This window comes from Syngnathus floridae, chromosome 16, assembly GCF_059516105.1.
Source record: "Syngnathus floridae isolate MCC-2025c chromosome 16, RoL_Sflo_1.0, whole genome shotgun sequence".
Taxonomy (NCBI): domain Eukaryota; kingdom Metazoa; phylum Chordata; class Actinopteri; order Syngnathiformes; family Syngnathidae; genus Syngnathus; species Syngnathus floridae.
The window spans coordinates 8,193,591-8,214,914 of NC_142428.1; the positions used below are offsets into that span (position 1 = coordinate 8,193,591).

The following is a 21,324-nucleotide window of genomic DNA, read 5'->3' on the forward strand; positions in this document are numbered from 1 at the left end:
ATACTTCGTGGAGGAGGGTCACAACTCGGCGATCAATGTGATTTATTTTACATCATAATTCTACTTACAACCCCTAGGAGGCATATTTGCATTGTATTTAGCAATTGTTGCATGCTAGTGATGTTTCAATTAAGTTCTTTTTGACAACAGCATCTTTCAACGTTCACACGCAACTCTTTGGAAATTTGTAGTTGGTTGTAATTATATCCATATTTGTAGATGATAGGCACTAGACTGGTGGCTTTGAATCTGGCCTGTGTTTCTGTGTCTGACCTAAACTGTAAATCAAGAAGTAGAAAGAGGCCCTTGTTCTTCACAAGATTTATGACTCCATTACGTGTCAGCCCTAATTGCACTCTTTGCAGTGAATTACAAGGATGTTATTACGGACTGCTCTGGAATTGGGGTTCGAACACGTGAATGCGATTGGTAATTTGACGGATGTGTCAATTTTCACGTTACTATTCATCCCAACATGTCGGTCCTACTCGCTCTCTCTCTTCGCTTTACATTTGTCAGTGGTTCAAATTGGAAACAGAAGAGCTTCCCCCTGCATGTTATTTGATGACGGATGGATGTTTGCGTCTTGGAGGGGAGATGAGGGCGGGAGTCGGAAGACCGCAACACCTAAGGCCGTCATCCGGTTTCCCTCAAACGAAGCAGAGTCCTAAGTGATGGTCTGGGAAAGCCATCAGTGATAGGAACGACATCAGAAAAGTTCCGCTTGGAATTTTCCTCCCACACCAAAGAACATCAGCCTTTAATACTTCATGTATAAAACTCCGACTCACAGTCTGAGGGAGGAATTACTCATCATGCACAAGGAGGAACGTGAATGGTTTACAATATACCTCAGCTGTTGTTGTGTCTGGATGTGCACGTACAGACACCGTTATCATTTTTAGCCACGCACTTCATCAGCAATTTGAAGTACGAGAATGGAAACTCTGAGTCACCCTCGTGAGAATGTGTGTGTGTTTGTGCGTGTGTTTGTATGCATGTGTGTGTAAGGACAGGGAGTTTCTGTGGAGCGGCCAGAGTGACAAAGCGTCTTGACGGGTAGCCACAAGCTTTTAATTCTGCAGGCTCATAACCACCTCTGAAACTGAGTCGTCATAGTTTACCATAAAATCCACCATCAAGGATTTATAAAATTATATTCACACAGTATCAAAATTTTCTCATAGATATGGTGCGGCCGGAGAGTGACCAACCCTGGCCACCACACAAGTGTGTGTGTGTGTTTGTGTGCGTCATGATGGACGATGTGTTTTGTAACCTTCAGTTGACATGTTCCATGGACGCTCTCAGAAATGACTTCAGTGTAAATGACCAACCTGGGTCATAGTGAATGACTGCTGCTCCTTTTAAACATCTGGCTTGTACTTACTTGTTAACTGCAACAGGATGGGTGGAATTAGGAGGCAGTCTTCTTGAATTGTTGATCCCATCTTCTAATTTAGCAAACATGCTACTAATATTGAGGGTTTTTTGTCTCTTTTTTATCACTTACACATGACACGTTCAAACGTTATTGATAAAAAAAATTGTCACTACGGTCTTTTAGGGACATACAAAGCAACTTGTATATATATTTTTTGAGTTCACTTCATACTGAGGGTAATATTTGAATATTATATTGAATTTCACATCAATCAATGCTGACTTTTTCTTATTATGATGACTCCTGAGATTTCCAAATGCTTCGTCAAGCACTGTGAACAGGTTCCAGCAAGCTTACAAAGCGTTTGAAAAAATTGATTTAAGTTGCACACACAAATCATCTCTCTTGTCGTTCCCAGAACTGGAGGCTTTTCCTGTCCTCTTACAAACATTCACAGACGCTACTGGGATTTGAGTCACAGTCTTTCGGGAGGGGTGGGGGTCAGAGGTCAGAATGATGGCTGCTCTGACAGTTGTTGAGGCCTTGGGGGAGGATGAAACTCCAGTGGGTTTTCTTCACGTCACCATGCAAGGAAGGAGTGACTCAGCGCAATGTGGAACCCTCATAAGCATTTTTTCCTCACCGGCCTCTTGAGGAGCAAAGTGCTGACTGTCCATGGCCCACACACAGCACCACTCGTGCAAATATGTCATTGGAAACCAACGTGGAAGCTCTGCTCTTCATCTCGTCTCGTTATTTTCTCATTCAATTTGTTGATTGGAAATGTTCCATTTTGGATCGAAGTACTGTCTGGTCAAAAGCCTCAGATGATCCAAAGGCAATCCTGATAACTGACAGTAATCTCTGCATTAACTCCTAAATTAAAAATAATTATTAGATTAAAAATTGAGCTCTCATAAATCTGTCTAAAATATGTCAAGAGGAGGAGATTTATTTCCAATTTATGTTAAAGATGATCTCAAAGCATTTGGAAGATGGAGCTGGTCACACATGCATTGAAGAGAACCACATGAGCAAGCATTTTGGCAAGAGAGGGAAGGAAAATTGGAAGTCTTCAGGAAGAAACCTTGAGAATAACCACGACAGAAAATGTCAACATTCAAGCCAATATCTGGAGACTTTTACAATTTTACAAAAAGACAACTTGAAGAGAGATGAGAAAGATCACTTGACATATGTTCCTATCTGATATGTTTGGTGAAAATAAGCCAACTAAAGGCTGTCTGGCACAACACAAATCTTAAATTCAGGACACTGGAAAAAGTGATGAAATAATTGACTTCTAATAAAACCAAATGAACTATTTTAAAAGCTGGAAATGATTGTTTCAAGTAAGCGTTGTGGTGCACTCTTGGGAAAAAAATATGCTCGTAAATTGGTTAGATGACTAACACAAATGATGTCTAATGTTTGAGTTCGCTACAAGAGAAAAGGCACAAAGACAAAAGGGATGATGACATAACTTCATATTTCATTGCCTGCCCATAATGTTCACCCACTGTTACATGTTTACGTGGGCGTCGCCCCCATGAAACCTAACAAACAAAGCGTCTGAGACCACCCTCATCTCACAATAAATAGACCCTCTCAGCTGACGCCCTAAAGAGGTCAAACATTTTGCAAACTCTGCACTGTTGCGGGCTCGGTCGAGCAAACACTTGTTGGCCCTCGAGCAACCAACTCCACAGCTGTGTTCTTTGTGATACTTCCTGTCACAGAGGGCAGAGCTGTGAAGCAACCGGGATTCCACTGAGAGTTTAAAGGATATCCGACCCGAGATGTAGAGATGAAGTTAAGGTTAAAGGTCGGGCGGGGAAAGGCTGAAGATTGTCAGCTCTCTGCTGGATGCAACTTTTGACTGATCTTCAAACCTTTAGGGCAGGGGTGTCAAACTCATTTTTTTCACGGGCCGCATTGAAGTCATGGCTTCTTTCGGAGGGCCATTATGACTGTCAACCCAAATAAATGTATGAGCACCTCATATTATATACAGTAAACGCTAAAAAAACAAATTGACAAATAACTCTTTTCAAATCAGATGAGTAAAAACTAGTCAAATATTCAAAAAATATATTTTAAAAGTGAAGACAATTTGCAATTCTAGTCATGACACACGAATTTGATGCACAATTTGTCTTCGCGGGCGACATAAAATGATGTGGCGGGCCGTATCTAGCCCCCGGGCCTTGAGTTTGACACCTGTGCTTTAGGGTACAAAGCAAGAAAACATTGGTTTCATTATTTTATTCACTATGTCAAAGCTGGAATCTTCTGTAGCCTACATAAATTCGATCCAAAGAAGTCAAGGTCCACGCTATTTTTTTGAGCATTGGCAACTTTCAGAAGTATGTTCCCAGGACTTGTAGCACATGTGCAGTCGAGGAATCAACACCTAAGGGTGTGTTGTTTGATTCATTCAAAACAAACTTTGGAGTCATTGCTTTGACAGCACGCTTTGTTTTCTCAAGTGTGAACACTATTAAATGATGTCATCCTGGTATGCGCCATACAAGCGGACCAGGACCACCTTTTTCTCTTCAAACGTTCTTAAAGGAACTCTGCTGCAGATCAAATCACTTCCGCTCAAGTGTGAATGCTGCAAGGACCCATGAAAGGCACGGGGGGGTCAAATTGACAGCAGAAAGGTTTCGTCACATAAACCATCCAGACTGTGACTTCCTGCAAATTCGTTTTACTGGGTAATATTTGAACTATGATGATTCAGGGGTTCCCGCAGTCAAACCTTCTTGGCTCTCTTCCCTCCATTGTGAAGGAAATAAAAATGCCTCTGAAATTAGGACCACTTTTGTCATTTTATTTTTTGGGTCGTAAAAGTCATCAAATTTAGTGAAGTTGGCAACACTTCAGACACAAGTAGCTCTTGTTTGCTACCTCACTTATACGAGCATCCAGAGTGTGCTCATAAAACAAAACCACAACTTTCAAAATGAAAATGTTGCATATTTAAAGTTTTACTTTATGATCAATATGAGGGCCGATCAGTCATGTGATGTGCCAGATGTGGCGCACATCTGCTTTAAGGGGACAGCCAGGGCAAATTTTCTTCACGTAGCAAAAAGACCTGCTGCTAAGATATACCCCCCCCCCCCCCCCCATATATCAGGCTAACCAAACATGACATTTTTAATAAGACTCATCTTCATTGTGACATCACTGGAACGCACTGTGGTTTTGGGATTAGCAAATCAGTTGAATCTCAGTTCATCATCACATCATTATTGATACCGCTGACTGTAGAAATTGGATGGATGGAAATTGCGTCAATAGTAAGTAGTTTGGGGTGAAGTTGAGGCTCAAAGTCAAATTGATCATCAGAACACACCAGAGTATATTCTGCTTTGTGTGAACACAACTTGATGAACAATGAAATACATTCTAGAATATGAACTTTTGTACACACGTACATTCACAGACATAGCAAAGCCAGCTTGTGAATGGGAATGTGTTAAACATCAATAAAATAGTACAAAAAGTGGATTACGATTGCTGACTGCCCATTTTTCACAAAGAGAAAATTCACACCCACTAGTAGTTTTTTTTTTTTATGAGGTCAGTCAGAGTTGTTGGCTCTCCTTCTGACACATTCAAAGGGGAGTCCTGCTCTGCTGTTGTATTTGGCAACGCATAGGATGGAAACCTACTGTATTGTCTGCATTCATCTTGAACACTTGCCCATTGGCGAGTCCACTCCCCTTCGTGTTCAAAAGGGCATTCCTTCTCTGGTTTTGATTGGAATTAATCAGATTTAATACGTTGTTACTTGAGGCAAGTCAAATCCTATACAATCATACTGTTTACTTGATGATCATCACCCATTGTAAATCGTGTACTCGGGTATTATACTGGCCTTATACAGATTGTCCCAAATGCTGCATTTCATTGTCTAATTGCAGGTTTAGAGTAATAAAAACATGTCCACCGCACTGCCCCATTGAAAATACATGAACTATATACACTGTACAGTATATCAGCCAAGGACACAAATTTGGAATTAATTTTAAAATATGAATACATAGCAAAATGCAGTCTCCGTCGGGATGTAATACCTCACCTAATTTAAGTCTGGCGTGACAGAACGTGTGATAGGTAGTTCGCAATATTGGCATTGTATTCCATCAGCCTCAAATGGTGCATATGAATTGACACTAAATCTTCATTATATGCTTGCAGTTTAACAGTGAGACAAAATCAAACTTCCCGCAGTGTCTTAACTTTGTTACAACACAGCTCGACAGTCAATCAAATTTTTGTAGCTATTTTTAAATACTCAGATGTGTCCTGTCATAGAGATATGAATCTACTACAAACTGAAACATTGTGTAAGAATCCTTCATAACTGTGCAAGCCAAACACTAAAAGTACAAGAAATCAATGTATCATTGCACTACTCCAGGTGTATCTTATGTAACTTTTATACATCAGAAATATTTTTGTGGATCGGCCTTTATATAAATAAATAATACATTTACGTATATAAATAAAATTACATTTAAAATATATAAATACGATGAAATAAAATGAGTCGACTGGCATAAAAACAAGTATGAGCAATATAAAAATAAAACTCACTATTACGTTGAATTGGACCAAGGATGCTTGGTGTCCATGTGCGGAAGCAGTTTTGAAGGCTTCTGTCACGGAATTGGATGGAGCAGGGCGACCAAGTGCAGCTTGGTCCAGGTTTAATTGAAGCAAACTCAAAAGACTCCGTGAAAGCCGTGAAACAAAAAGACATTAGACAACAGGAACCAAAAAGACAACAACACACAATGATTCCACCAAGGTGTGAGGGGCAGACAGGACTTATATACACGACAGGTAACAAGAGGCAGGTGAGAATAATCAAACTAATCATGGGCACACAGGAGGGGAGGGGCGAGCACACAGACAGAAACCATGACAACAGACACGTAGTGGAATGGCTGGGGACGAGACATGAACTTGTCACGTGACCGGGACGAGCATCTTGACGTGAATTAATTAATTGAAAAAAAATAAATTTAAAAAAAAACTTTTTTTTTTCTGTGCAGCTTGGCGGCCCGGTACCAAGTGACCCGCGGACCGGTACCGGTCCGCGGCCCGTTGAATGGGGACCCCTGATGTACAGCACTCACATTCACTTTTATTCATTTTAAAGGGGTCACCTGACTGTGTAAAAAAATAAACAAATATATTCTTCTTTCCCAGCATGGTAACAAAGAATGCTTTGCATGGAAGAAACAAACAACACCCCAATTTTTCAGTGGATGTTCTCAATTGACCCAATTCCAGCCAATTTGGAGCAAAATTAGCTGAGTTTGCCGCACCAATTTTGGCTGGTGCCAAAACTAACCAAGCCTTGTCGCATAAACTGATGAAACATTTGAGAGTCGAAATGTCTTCTAAGACAAACTGAACAGTCTGGTCCCAATCCATTCCATGCCATGCGAGAGCATCCAGCCGTCCAACCTCTGGAAGCTTCAAGCTGAGCACTGCATTGAAAAGACGCTAATAAGATTTGAATTTCCCCACAAGCTGTTTCTTTCAACTATGAATTATTTCTTAGAACTAAACAGACACGGATGCAGAGGAAGCGACATGTGGTCTGCTGTATGTGAATGAACAATTCAAGACAAAACAGGGAGTTCCAACCACAGACTCCGAAGACACCCGATAGAATCCTTCTGCCACAAAGTGATCGCAGATGCATGCTGGATTGTCAACAAAGGAAAAATAAAGCACCATGAAAATAACTTTCGAGGGAAACACAATAGAATTACGATGGAAAAAGGAGACAATGGCATTTTCGTATATTTCCTAACAGTGACATAATCAGCATCTTTTAACATCACTTCCAACAACTTGTCTCGTATGGATTTAAAGTGGAAACCCCAACAGCAAACAGAATCCAACTCATCTAATTACTTTTACGCAAACGTGAAAGAAAGGTTGTCTGTATTTAGATCTGCCCTGTGACTCACCAGTCACTCGACCGTGCTTGTTCGGCTCCCTGCAACACTGCACAAGTGGAACAGAAAATGGATAGATTCGGTTAGATGATTCTTGAGATTTGTTGAAATCTACAATCGACTGAATTGGCTGCACTGGAGGTGGACTGTGAAGTCACGACCGAATTCGGATAAACAGTTGAAAATGGATGGAGGAAATATAATTGTCACCACATGTGTTGGTGATGATCGGGTACCATGAATAGGTCTCCATTAAAGATCTTAGCTGGATCGTACCTTCGCCGTCAACATCGTACTTTGTACAACCTTATGTCCATATGGCATTGTACTCTCTCATCTCCAATTTGTCGTCGCTGACTCCTGTATGTATTTAGAAAGTGATAGCTTGCCTCGGAGGCCTGTTTGGGTGACGTGACTGTTGATTTAAGATACTGTACTGATATCAAACTACAGACCTACGGCAGTCAGTTTTTCTTAACTGTTATTTTCATGTCAGGATCTTCCTTGCACGGCAAATGCTTTGACAGGTTTTCTCCCTCCTGTGTTATGTCTAACATGAACCAGCTGTGCACACTCCTACTGTACTATACCTACAAGTGATACTGGAATAATAGTCCTTTCACAAAGATCTACCTAAAAGGTTCCCAACCAGGAATGGAGATAATATTTCGGAGCGAAAATTTGGGTTTGGCTGTTTTCTAATGAATGATCTCTAATTTCTTTAATTCAGCATTGTTTTAATTAAGCATGAAAAAGAAACATGAAGTCAAATGTTTTCACACAGTAGCATGTTAGTGGTGGCACTGACTGTCATGAAGAGCTATTTAAAATGTCGATGAGTTCCCTACACATCTAAGCAGGGAACCTGTGGGATTTATTTTGTTCGTGTGCAAGAAAAGGCAAGAGCCAGAATAACTTGTGGCTTATCACAATGCTCTGAGCATCTGACAGTTCCTTACTGAGAAGATTACCGTTCTAGAGCCAACTTCTCTAGACAGTCAGAATGACTGGGTGATTTTTTTTCTTCTTTCCCAAGCTCAAGGGGGTCACCAAGGTGACCTGTTGTGAAGATATTGACGACAGCAAGTTGGCCTTAACGACAGAGTGTCAGAGGATACTGGAAGCAATTTTCCAGGGTTGCGTGATGGCATAGTAGAGCCGGCTGGGAAAGTGTGTTGGGCTCTAGAGGGATTCCTTCGAAGGGAACAACTTGTAGTTTGGATTTGAAAAATATGATGTAGATATCCTGGAACAGTTTTTGATACATCTCATTTAAATCCATTAATTCCTGATGAAAGAAATCATTTAAAAATGGGGGAAGGTTTTTGCTCCATCGTGCTGCGCTCATCACAAATTAATGCAAGTAATTATGACTCAGAGCTTTGGGTGGCGACCCTATTTATTATTGCAATCATATCTCAGGCTTTTTGTTCTTTAATCTGAATAGGAACTGCATAAATTGTTCCTTCCCTTGTGTATCTCATATTCCCTCCATTAAGCCCAAATGATTCGAGAAAATGTTTTTCCAGGTTCGGCATCAGCTCCAGCTAATTTCTGCGGTGTCCTCATGTGAGTCTGAGCTTATTAGCTCAAAAGACTGAAAGCTACTCTGACAACTGTGAAGCAAATCAGGATAGTTCTGGAATATTTATTTTCACACTCCTGCTTCTCTTTTCCTGTTGCACTGACATGACCTGACATTTGAGGTGGCTGAACATGTCTGACTATAAAAATAAGGCATATTTCTTAAGGCTTGAATGAACTTATGTCACTCAAAATGAAAAATCTGAACCATTAAACCCAAATGAGAGAACTCCCACTTGAGGAATTTGTTTTACCATTTTTTGGGCAGAAATGAAAAGTCAGCTGACACAAAAGCAACATTTTCAGTAGTTTTATTGAAAAATGCCTCTTCTGTTTTTTTTTTTTGAGAAATAAATAAGAAAATAAGGCTGTGGGGAATTCACAACATATGTGCAGTTAAAACATGAGAACAGCAATTCTATGACCCATAGTCTTGCATCCAAATCTAACTGCATTGATAGAACACAACTATATTCTGACTTACAAATTCTCAGTAAATTATACAACACAAACATGCAAATTACACATCTGGTAGCAGAAAAAAAAAACATTGGATGAAAAAGTTTTGCTGCATTACAAGTCAGACTGTTATTTGGTTTTATAGGCCAAATAAGATGCAGAAACCTTTACGGGATAGAATTATGAGACATTTTTAATCTCATGGAATTCCTACAACAGCTTTACACTGAATTAAAAGACCATCTGGTGGAAGACTTTCTGCATTTTTTTACAGGATAAATGCATTCAACATTGGAATCAGATAAAAAAAAAAAAAGGAGCACTAAGCGTGATGAGTGACCTTGTATTGCTAAGTTCTCATGTCAAAACAATATACGTTCAATATAACTATGGGTATCAAACCCATATACATATGTTCTGAATAGCATTTTCTCCTCACATAAATGGATCATCAACGTTAGGTAAATACTACACTCTAAGGACTCCACTTGGTAGCTATGATGCTAGTGTCTCTGTATCGCCTTTTGGAAGCGATCGCTTTCTTCGCTGGTTTCGCGTGTAACCTGATGATTGTACTGTCTCAATTGCTCCAGCCGGCTCCACGGATAAAGACGCTACCTCTGGTTCAGGCTGGTAGGTGTTGGCTATAGAAAATACGCGGCCAAATTAAAAATCAAATGGTATTGCACATAGTTTTGTTGTAAACTGCCCTGTGATCACTTTTACACAAAGGAGTATTAGCCTCAGAAAAGAAAAGAGTATATATACTGAGAATAAAATAAAAATATTACAAGAAAAAAAATGGAATATGTGTGAGAATGCATTAAAAGTCATTTTTGGCAGGAATAAAGTTGTAAAATGGCAACCAAAATTTAATTGTTGAGGATAATGTCATTGAGAATGAAATAGTCAATGTTTGGAAAATCAACACCAGTAAATAAATTAAAAACATCTAATTGGGGGTAATTAATCAACAAATATTTAATTATTTGATGCAATTAATCTCAAGAGGCCGCTGGCCCTTCTAGAAACTTTTGGGTTTATGTAACTTTCACTCAATATTACAACTTTATTCCTATAAGAAAACCACTTTTAATCATTTTCCCTTTTTCCTTCTCCTCCTATGATGACTATTCCTAGCTCATGTTCTTGCACAATAAAGCTTTTAAAAAAACAACAACAACTGCGCTACACTAAACCGGCAAGAGAGCAACACTGAGCACCAATTTGTCCAACATACACACAAAATCAAAATATAATGGTTAAAAGTACAAACGGAACATGCTTCAGTCTGGTCACTTTGTAAACAGAGGTTATTGCTGGTGTAAGTAAGTTAGCCAGGAGGGTTATAAGGCATAAGCTCAGTACAGACGTTAACTTGGATTTAGTGAAGTGTCCGGTGGGATCATAAATCATTTACATAGCACAACATTAGTTTTATTTACAGTCTCACCTCTACACGTACACAATTATGAAATCCTCTTTGTTAGTAGTTGTGTTGGGTGGTGTTTGTACATGCTCCTTCCTTGGTAGGAATGCTCTGTCTCTGTTTTTGTGTTCCCAGCGGTTTTTGCGGTTCAAGATGCAAACAGGCCAGCAGGTTGCCATCACGGTAGCTTATAGCTGTGAGATGATGTTAGTGCCAGTCCACTTCCATTCTGGGTTTTGGCGGGTTTTTTTTGTAATTGTTTGTTTTAATGTTCATTAGTCATGTCCATGTGCACCTTTAGTAAAGCCCTGGAACAAATAGGCAAAGGTCTCAGAAACAGGACTTGAAACTTTAAAGGAGCATAGTCGATTCTGAGAATTTACTATGCCCAACCTGCAAATATTCAGATGGGGTGAGTTAGTTTTTGGAAAAACCGTTACTTTATTCTATGCAGAGAATCATACACTGCTAGCTAGAGTGATTTACATGCATGTTTTAAATAGAACATCAAACGAATGCAGGTGATGGAGAGCGGTGAGTTCCAACTGACCGATTACTAAACACTTCCCAATGGGGATCGTCCAACCCAGTTTTGGATTTAAATCTTGCACATGAGGCTTGAGTAAGAGCGAAATGAAGGATTCCAAGTTGGCAATCATAAAGATACAGTGAATTTAGTTTCCATGTGAGGAAGTCGATGTTTTTCTACCTTCATCCAAAATCATTGAATGGACCCATTGTTCATACAACCATGAGACCTCAAAAGTCAAATGCCCCTGAAGTTGTACAGTTTGGAATTTGACCAACATTTAAAAAAAAATGCGATGATAATCGTACTGTAGAACACAGCGTTATGCTTGAATTTAATATTAAAAATGTCACCTACAGTTGAATCTGAAATTGAGCTCATTTGGGGAGTTTAGTAAATGGTCAGTTTTCTCGCATTAATATTTTGTATTCACTATCACACATGCGTGTTCCTAAATGTTATCATAGAAAGTAGTGCGTGTAATTAGTGTGCTATGTCATGTAGTAGCATGCAGCAGTTCGACATTTTCGAGCTTTACCTGGATATCCTTGTCCGTTGTAAGGGATGCCAACACACTGAGAGGAGTCGCAGTATCCTTGGGGTCCTGGTGGTCCCCTCACCCCGGGATTACCATTACGACCTGGAGGGCCACGAGGGCCTGAAGAGCCAGTGGGACCCGGGGGACCCGTTCTGGACTCTCCTTGTGGTCCTGAAAACAGAAGAAAGAGCGCAAGAGTGCTTAGAAGGGGTACAAACTCAAAGCCCTTATGACCTCAATCATAAATATTAAGTGGAAACGGTTAACAGGCCTGTAATTTCACAATTCCAGTTACTCAATTATACAGCCCCCCACTCGCAAAAAAAAAAAAAAAAAAAAGAGTTATGTAGAACTTTGTGGAGGTACTGGTTCTAACCAACCCCCCTCCCCAAGCTCCATGTGTCTAGACAGTGAGAACGCAGCATGGAATTTTCCCCCTCGTGCTCTCTGCCTTAAGTGAACCCATGTGTTGTCAACCAAGTCACCAAAGAACGCTCATTGTGCAACATTCTGATTCTCTCTTCTTTACGCACACATACACACGTACACTCATATTGGACTGAGTCATTAGAGTGGACTTCCTCCCACAGGTCTTTAGTTGTATCTCACATCAGTCAGCATTTGGTCGAGTGAGGTCGGATTGAACGGAACACATGGTTTACAAATGTCCTCCTCTGAGCAAAAGAAAATCTTAAGAAGTGATGAGCTATTTTTAAAATTCATGTTGGGATTACATTATTATATCGACATTGTAACTCTACGTGCAAGTCATCTAGAACTGTACAGAGACCATGACTGACATCTGGAACTGGTCAAAATGTATAGACAAGTAAAAATGTTAAATTTAAACGCAAGTTACGGAAAGTAATATTTCAATGTTTTGGAGAAGCACATATGTACATAAATCCTATAGAAGCGTTCAGGAATATCCTTTGTGGTTTTCCAAGATCATCCATTTTATGGTCAAAAATGTTAACTCTTCTGTGAATCCATTTTCATTTCACCAGTTCTTGTGTTCAAAAGCTCCATGAAAAGAAGAATGGAGCCACTGTGCGAGTGGGATTTTATGTAAACATAAAGTCGCACGACTAGTTGACTGGCAGTCTGAGATGATAAACAGAGAACCTACATGCTTATGTTCCTTGCCTCATAGGGCGGAGGATTTAACAATGAAGTCTATTGTCAGACTAAAGAGGGAGGCAGGAAGGAGAGTCTTACCTGGTGGTCCAGTTGCACCTCTTTGTCCTCTGACACCTGTGCCTGGAGATCCTCTCTCTCCCTTCTCACCTGGCGCACCTACACACATAAGCAATAAGAATCAGTTTTTAGAAAAACACATCCTGAAATGATCTGGAATTAAAAGCACACATGGAAAATAGTTAAGTTGAACCATGTGCAGACTACACCAGGTTGTTACGTAATTCTCATGATTAGCATGACCTTAAACTCAACTTTTACAAAGCAAAAAAAAAAACTCAAGTACCTCTTTCTCCTGGACTTCCAGGTAACCCGGGACCTCCTGGGAAGCCAGGTCGTCCGCCTTGTCCTGGGTCTCCACGGGTTCCCGGTTCGCCGGCCGGGCCAGGTGGACCCGGTGGCCCTGGATTGTTGCTACGGTAGCCAGAAGGAATCTGGTTGAGCATCTGGTCAATTCGACTCATTTGACCTGGAACAAATAACAACATATGTTTGAGTAGGATGATCAAAGTGAAAAACAATATGATGAAGAAATGTTTTGCTCACTGTTCACAAGCTGTTCGCAAACTTGTCTGGCAATGGAACGCATCATGTTTTGGGATGCAAAGTCTCCCTGGAAACACATGTTGGATTAAATCAACGTGACTGTGATGATAGGAAATGACTGACACATTGAAAGCGTACATACCCGCTCGCCCTTTTCTCCTTTAATGCCAGCGGGTCCCTGTTAAAGCAACATCACATTAATAAATACATGCATTAAATAGCTATCCTTTGGTGTGATGTGCCATGTCCAATGATTGGTATTACGTACTGGGCGTCCTGAGTCTCCTGATTTTCCTGGTTTCCCGGTAACTCCTGGTGCACCTGGAGTTCCAGGATTTCCCTGAAGAATGGACAAAAAAATGGTGATACATAATTAATAAAAGTTCATCTTTAATCGGAGCAGTATGAAACAGAGGTGGAGGACTAAAGTCATGACTTGTCTCGAGTCAGACTTGAATCGCCACATTTTATGGCTTGCGACTTGATTGGCTTAAACTTAACAAAACTTTGATGACCTACATTTTGACTTGAATTACATTATAGGGACGTAACGGTTCATCGAGAATCTATTTAAAGTCAATTTAAACTGCTTTAAAATATGCATCAATGTAAAATAAGTAAAAGAATAAATTCATTGTTAAGATTAAAGTGTAGTTAAATAATAAAAAATATTCGTTCATTTACAAGGTTTATTTTTTAAAGTTAGAAAAGTTTGCAAGAAGGCCTTTTGAGTTAAAAAATAGATTTTAAAGAATCTAATCAAATTGAAATCAGGAACTGTAAATTGAAAATCGAATCGGGGCTTGTGTAAAAAAACAAGTTTAGATCACACATTTTACTCCCACCTCCGGCATTAAATCCATTTCCCGTTAACTGTTGCATGAATTAATTTGAATTGGGATCCACTGTAACAAATCCATTAAAGGCCACATGTTGCCAAGGGTCTAAGCGGAGATGGAAACAATCCCATGTCAAAACATCCTCTGCAAATAGCACTCTTGAGGTAAACTGCATATGTATACGTATTTATTTATTGTATATTGGCATGAAGCCTGTCCTCAGCGGTGCTCGATTAATTACATTCAGACATCGCCTTAACCACAGCGGAAAAAAATGTGAGCACCATCATTGTGGCAGCAGAAGCATGAAGAGACAACAAAGCTTGTGCGCCGATTGGGATTTCAAGCACATTTAATGCAACACAAACTTACCATTGGCCCTGGCGGGCCTCTGGGTCCAGATCCTCCGTCCTTTCCTGGTGGCCCCTGCATGGAAACAACATACAATGCATCAGTTTCATGACTGTATATTGCTTTAAGTTTGTCTTATTGAATTAGCACCTAATATTATTGCTGATAAAAGTTAGGTAAAATGCTGTATAGTAGTTGAATGTTACATCCATTTGAAAGCACACTAAGCGGATTTGGAGGTATGCCTTACCCGCGCTCCGCTTGGCCCAACAGGACCCAGAGGACCACGTGGTCCAGGAGAACCCTTGAAGAAGAAAGGAGACACAGTCAATCAATGTGCAATGATCAGGAACAACCTCTTCATGCAGTTACCAAAATAACTCTGCTTAAATGGACGATAACGCTCTAAAATCTTACATTTTTTCAGTTATTACGCCAGAGTCAACATACTAACTTCAGACTCAATGCAGTTGATACTTGATGTGCATAATAACATGCACAATATTGATTGCACATATATACTGCAATTACTTTTTTGACACACACTTTTTACAAAGTCAGTATTTTCAGTTTTACGGCTGGGAAAAGAACATGTTCCATTTCAGTTATTCTCATTTGGGTAACTTGAGTCCACAGTTAATAATTTAACTCCGGTCTACCGTTTGTCAATCATTGCGCCTCTTTCAGAATGTGGGTGTCCCTGAGGATGGAGGGTAATCCACCTACTCCTGAGTGTGGTTTCCCTGATTGCAATGTTAACTGAATCCAGGCTACAGAAGCAGATATACTCTGTTACGTCCTGTTCGTAAACCACAAGAAGGGAGTGGGGGGGCTTACTTGCAGGCCACCTAGACCCTGGTCTCCACGATCTCCCTTTGGTCCAGGGCGACCCTGAATATGGAAGAGAAAAATACATATTTTTACTTTGCTATGGCAAACAGTAATGGTTGTAGATTTCCACCTATTCAAGAATGTCCACATATGTTTCTCATTGCTGTATTCACTGATAATAAAGGTTCTATAACTTGGTGGTGTTCATAAACTTACAGGTGATCCAGGTAGAGACAGTCCGTTAGGACCTTGAGGACCTGGGGGTCCCAATGGGCCGACAGGTCCTGCGTCACCACGTGGTCCCACTGGACCCTGCCGAGACATAGAACACAACACAATAGCTTTAAAAAAGACAACTTTGATCAGATGTTTAATTTGAAAATAGAAAATAGACGTCATCAGTTTGTGGTTGAAAAGTTAAGATCCTCTAATGGTAAAAAATAAGGAAATTCAGATGTTGCTCCTTTTGTTGGTGTGATTAACGATATTGGAGCACACGAGTCACTGCTTCTGGAAAACCACAGCAATGAGATTTGGTGTTTCAAAATCTGGGAGTTATCATTGGCGTTTGTCGAATTGAAAACAAAACGTTACAAGATGTTAAAAAGGAACCAAGGTTTCACTCACAGGTTTGCCTGGGTCGCCTCGATCTCCTCGTGGTCCCTTAGTTCCCGGGCCGCCCTAGAGAGGTAAGCAATCGAAAGACAGAGCGTGAGTGCAACAACAGGAGCAAATTCCAACAACCCTAAAATGCACAGTGATACAAAAAAAAAAAAATTCCTCGCACGAGATGAGTGGGGGTTACGGGCAGTCGTTTTTCCAACAGGCATTTGTCTTTTGACGCTACCCTCGAAACCCACATTTCATTGCATGTGACTGGCTTCATTGCTCAGCTGCTCAGAGGAAAAGAAAATATCTCCTGAGGCGAGGGACATCCTCAGACTTCTGGAGATCAAACTGTATTGCAGGCTTATGTCAAGCTGCTCTTTATAGTCGCACCATCATAAGAATCTATGGCATTGTCATCATTGTCATAACATGTTTGACATATGAGAAAAGTATTTTATCAGCATTAGAGATGAAGACAGGTCGGAGGAAAAACGGGATGTGCAGTAGCTTTACCGAAGGACCGGGTGGACCCTGGGGACCGATGCTATCTTGCGTGCATGTGCAGGAGTGGGGGAGGGCCGGGCATTTGGCCTCATCTCGCTGGAATCAAAACAGAAAAAGGATTAAATGAGCGAAACTACATGTGTAGATAAGACCAGCAATTAGCGGTAAAAAAAATTACAAAGAAGGCCATCAAGATTAATTAGAGAGCTTGTGCTTCAAAAACCTCACAATCAATGGAAATTAGGCAATTATAATTGGAAAAACGTGTATGTATTCGCAAAGTGAATGCATGTGCCAATTCTGATTGCAGAACAATCATTTCATATTGGTGTCAGATTTTCTTTTTATTCCATCAGAACTACAGTCCAATCCATGAAGAGGCCTTTGGTCCTCCACTTCAGAGTTCCAACCACTGAATGATTGCTGTTATTGAACACCCCTGTTTTTTTAAATGAAACCTACCGTGGCTGGCAGATCGCAGCATTTGTCTCGGCTGATCCAACTCAAGCTGCAGATAATATCGAACATCTGGAGCTGGAACTAAACAGAGGTAGACAAAAACATTGAAGGGTGTTAAAAATGACTTCCATACATGATGACAATGCACAGTGTTAAAAACTGCACATTGAGCTCTTTTTTTTTTTTTTTTATATCGTGCATAGCCACACATGGAATTCTTTCAAAGAATTCCTTTTTATTCGTTGTTCACTGAAGTTGTGAAAAGAAATGAGATGCTCTTGCACATGTGTTTTCTGGAAGTCTTGTTTCACTTACCGTTGCAGACTGCCTCCTTCCCGAGCGGACCATCTTGCCAAGCACTTCGGTTCCCTCCAATGTGATGTTGCTGGCCTCCTTGATGGGCTTCTCCGCCACCTCTTGGCAGTCCAAATTGAGCTTGACTTTCTCTGGGGAGACGGTGATGTGGAGCTGTAGGACGAAGATGATGGACAGGTGGCACGGTTATTCAAAATATTATTGTCCTCTTTTCTACCTTTGCAGCTGCCAAACGTGAAGCTATGCTATTATTCGATAATGCGTAGGGCTTTCGAAAATATGGCTTTGACATTTACTTTTGGATTTGTCTGGGGTCTGACCGACCTTTTAAGCTCGAAGGAAATGAGGAATTAAGGAAAAGTGCAGCCTTACGGATAAGAACAACCTCAATGAACCCTTTTTTTGTATTCAGCTTTTAAAGATTTTTTCAAAGCTTTGCCTTTGCTCATACTTCAGTACACACAACTGTTTCTTTCGGGAAACTGGAATTTCCAAAACTGCTCTTATTACCCACTCCGATATTACCATCCAGTGGTTTCTGATTCCGAACGTAATTCCTGTTTGATGCCTTTGCTGATCATAATATACAACAGTTGACAGCAGCCTGCAGTGGTAAAACTGCAGACAGAGTTTTGTATAACAATACAGAATGACTCAAATGTCAGACTGTGTTCGGAGAGCTCTGCTTGGCGTTATGAAACTATATCATTTGTGGCATACCGAGCTTTCATTTCACCAGAGCGCATTTTCCCCTGCTCAGCGGTCTCTTTATTTTACAATAAGCATGTCACTATTCCTTTATACAAAATCTTAACAACCACAGACTTGACCAAAGTTCTTGGAAACTAATATCTCATTAATTGCTGGGTCTTAGGTAGACTATACTATGGCAGTTTTATCTTGAGGATGATCTTGTCCGAGCCAAAATACAAGTAAATCTGTTCTTCTAGCTATACCACTGACATGTACACTGACTTTTTCTTAATTTTTCTTTTTTTTTCATCTGTATGACATGTATTAGGATGCATATTTCTCTATCCATTGAAATTTTAGCTTAAATGTATTCATATTTCTGGAGAATACCACTTCGCAAGCCCCTGGAGGTTTTTTTAAGACATTCTCCATCACATTTATTTAATCTATGTACATTTTAAATGTTTTTGTATGTGAAAATAAACAAACAAAACAAAATATAGTGACAGGAAGAACAATTAAATGCTCTTCCATTAGAGGGCAGAAGATACAATAAACCAATGTACCGCCAGAAAAAGTCACGACTTCCTGTAAGTAGCTATGTAGAATTAAACATTTCATACTACGCTTGTACATTCGTCAGTGAAGTCAGACAGAAGCAACATTATTTCAGTACTCATACATTTTTGCTTGGTGGTGTGCCATTGGCTTGTTAGGAAACAATGCTCTATAGAATGACAACTGCAGTAAAAAAAAAAAAAAAATGGTTTTACTCCAGTGAAATATTACCAAAGGCAAATTTCAAGCTAATCTTCTACTGTTTTGCAGTGAGATGAAGTGAAAAGAGTAATCTTGGGTCAACAAGACCATCTCCTACCCCTTAAAAGTGGGAGTCAGGAAGTTCCCAAGAGGGGTAGTGTGTCTCTCATATGAAAAATTCATCTTTGAGAGCTTTCCCACATGCTCAGCTCGCGGTACACCACGACCTCTCAAGCCCGGGTTGCTCTTTATTTACAAGTTTGAAGACGAAAACCAAATGCAAGCACTTTATGACCAAGTGCTGTGGACTTGAACCACGTAGAATGACTCTTCGTACATTACAAAAAGGGTTGGGTGTAAGGGGAAAAAGGGAGTATTGTGCTCCTTACCAAAATAAAATTCTGACTCGATTCTTGGTATCTTTCCTTTTCCTATGGCAGTACTTCAAAGCTCTAGTTTTTTTTTTTTTTTTTTTTTTACAGAATGACTGCCCTACCTGCATACTGTAACAGTGTTTTTTGTACTTCTTAAAAAAAAAGAATCTATGAAACCTAATCCTGTTATGTGGTTGCTGGATTCAAACAATGTTTTAGTTATGTTATTTTTAAATTTATTACCGCGATTAGTAATGTTTATACTTTCCATTACTGGGAAAGTTCTATTATTGTGAGAGTTAAAGTTAGATTTATAGTATTGGTTCAAAGTGAACTTCAGAGAAAGTGAACTTCAGATCTAAAGTTTCATTGGCAAAAGCAGAAGTTTGTGGTCAGCATTCAGCCATGATGGTGATTTTTTTTTTTTTTTTTCTTTTATAAATGTCAAAAAATAATGTCTGAGACCTGATGGATTATTTTGGGGTTGGAACATTTGAACAGTCCCTACATTTATGAAGCTATCACCACTTGAGCTACAATCTTGAAGCAGAAGAAAGAGACCATGAGTGAAGGGGAAATATGTTTGACAAAAATGGCAGTCCCTGCTATGTGTTGTGATGTTGCTGGGAAAATAATACTGTAGGGAAAGTGATTGTCAAGTGGAGCTATAATTGATCAATAATAAATCTTGGGGGAAAAAAAATGAGAAATTGACCGAATTTTGCCGGAGAATGTTTCAGCCTGACAGCCTGATTCTGTAACTATAGTGGACAAAGTGACAGGGAACCACATCAACATAGTCTGCCAAAGCATGAAGCAACAGCACCCAGTCAGTACTCCAGTAAATAAGAGGCTAGGTTGACCGCTGTCCCACAAGCTAGCCACCCAGTGTACATTCGGAACACAGTCACGCTCTGAGGGCTCACACATATAAATTATGCTGTCGAACAAGAGCCACGGTGATGTCATGAAATCATCATCAAACATTTTCCAGGATCTCATTCATTCATGAAATCCCCCCAAATTAGTTTTGCGGTTCCTAGATAAAACCATTGAGATTCCAATTTTATGAGTATTCATATTTGTTAGGATGAAAACGAAATACAATGCACCATTGGAACATTTCCGCAGTCTAAAAACTTGGGCTCAAATAATACTTTCAAGGAAAATTTGTTTTGTTTGGCTTATTTGGGTATGAGTATGCTTTCATTATGCTATCAATGATTGGAAGTCAAAACACTGAACAGAAAGTATGACGATATGAAGAAAAAAAAATCTGTTATCACCAAAATTCATCAAAGTAGCTCGTCACACATTATTTTTTCTTTTTGCGCTTATTTAACAACACAACTTGCCAAAATATTTAATAACTCAAACCATGTCCTCAGAGTATTATCAAGACTTATTCTGTTTCCATTATTTTTTGAAGGAAAGATTGATTCAAAATCTGATTGTGTTACAAGGGTCCACTCAATTGAGATTATTCAGGCATGATTGAATGTTACCATTGGATAGGTACTTTATTTAATCAGTCTTCTTCGGGGACTTACATATTAGTCTTTGGAGAAAAAAAAGTAAAAGCAAGTGGCCTTGAAACGACTATTTTTCCCTGCTGTGTGGGATAAGTCATCAGTAAGAAAATATACTATGTTTCGTTGTTGTGATCCTAACAGCCTGCTGAGTTAAAACAAAACAGTGGATGTTTTACATTCGCTGCTGCTTTGACTTGGATTTGATACAATCTGATTTCAGTCATCCCAAGAGACGACACACAAGCAAGTGGGCCTCATGTAGTGGCAAATGTTCTGAAGACAAAGGTTTCGTAAAAGGAAACTAATGGCTCCGTTGGCGGTTAGTTCAAGCGATGTCTTGTTTTGACAGATTGTTAGATGACAAACTTCTCTTAATGACTCCTCTAATAAGCAAAGTTTAAC

General features: G+C 39.8%; 1 protein-coding gene and 1 long non-coding RNA gene across 8 annotated transcripts in view; both read right to left on the reverse strand.

The window, feature by feature from the left end:
• Positions 1-6,134, reverse strand: part of LOC148385492 (uncharacterized) — a 38,323-nt gene extending 32,189 nt beyond the window's left edge. The window contains exon 1 of one of the 2 annotated variants that reach the window (XR_015853089.1): positions 5,996-6,134. This is a non-coding gene — a long non-coding RNA (uncharacterized LOC148385492). The remainder of the gene's footprint in view (positions 1-5,995) is intronic. The other variant, XR_015853090.1, reaches the window with a different exon arrangement.
• Positions 6,135-9,253: 3,119 nt separating this feature from the next.
• LOC148385493 (collagen alpha-1(XII) chain-like) overlaps positions 9,254-21,324 on the reverse strand; it is a 47,918-nt gene continuing 35,847 nt past the window's right edge. For 5 of the 6 annotated variants that reach the window (XM_088400392.1, XM_088400390.1, XM_088400391.1 and 2 more), the window contains 15 exons: positions 17,565-17,717; positions 17,253-17,330; positions 16,800-16,886; positions 16,305-16,358; positions 15,894-15,989; positions 15,684-15,737; positions 15,097-15,150; positions 14,868-14,921; positions 13,925-13,996; positions 13,799-13,834; positions 13,657-13,723; positions 13,397-13,579; positions 13,132-13,209; positions 11,914-12,084; positions 9,254-10,061 (listed from right to left, as the gene is read on the reverse strand). In XM_088400392.1, coding sequence (XP_088256518.1) covers positions 9,913-10,061; positions 11,914-12,084; positions 13,132-13,209; positions 13,397-13,579; positions 13,657-13,723; positions 13,799-13,834; positions 13,925-13,996; positions 14,868-14,921; positions 15,097-15,150; positions 15,684-15,737; positions 15,894-15,989; positions 16,305-16,358; positions 16,800-16,886; positions 17,253-17,330; positions 17,565-17,717 — 1,386 coding nt within the window. In that variant the 3' untranslated portion in view covers positions 9,254-9,912. Of the gene's footprint in view, positions 11,155-11,913; positions 12,085-13,131; positions 13,210-13,396; positions 13,580-13,656; positions 13,724-13,798; positions 13,835-13,924; positions 13,997-14,867; positions 14,922-15,096; positions 15,151-15,683; positions 15,738-15,893; positions 15,990-16,304; positions 16,359-16,799; positions 16,887-17,252; positions 17,331-17,564; positions 17,718-21,324 lie in introns of all 6 variants that reach the window. The other variant, XM_088400393.1, reaches the window with a different exon arrangement.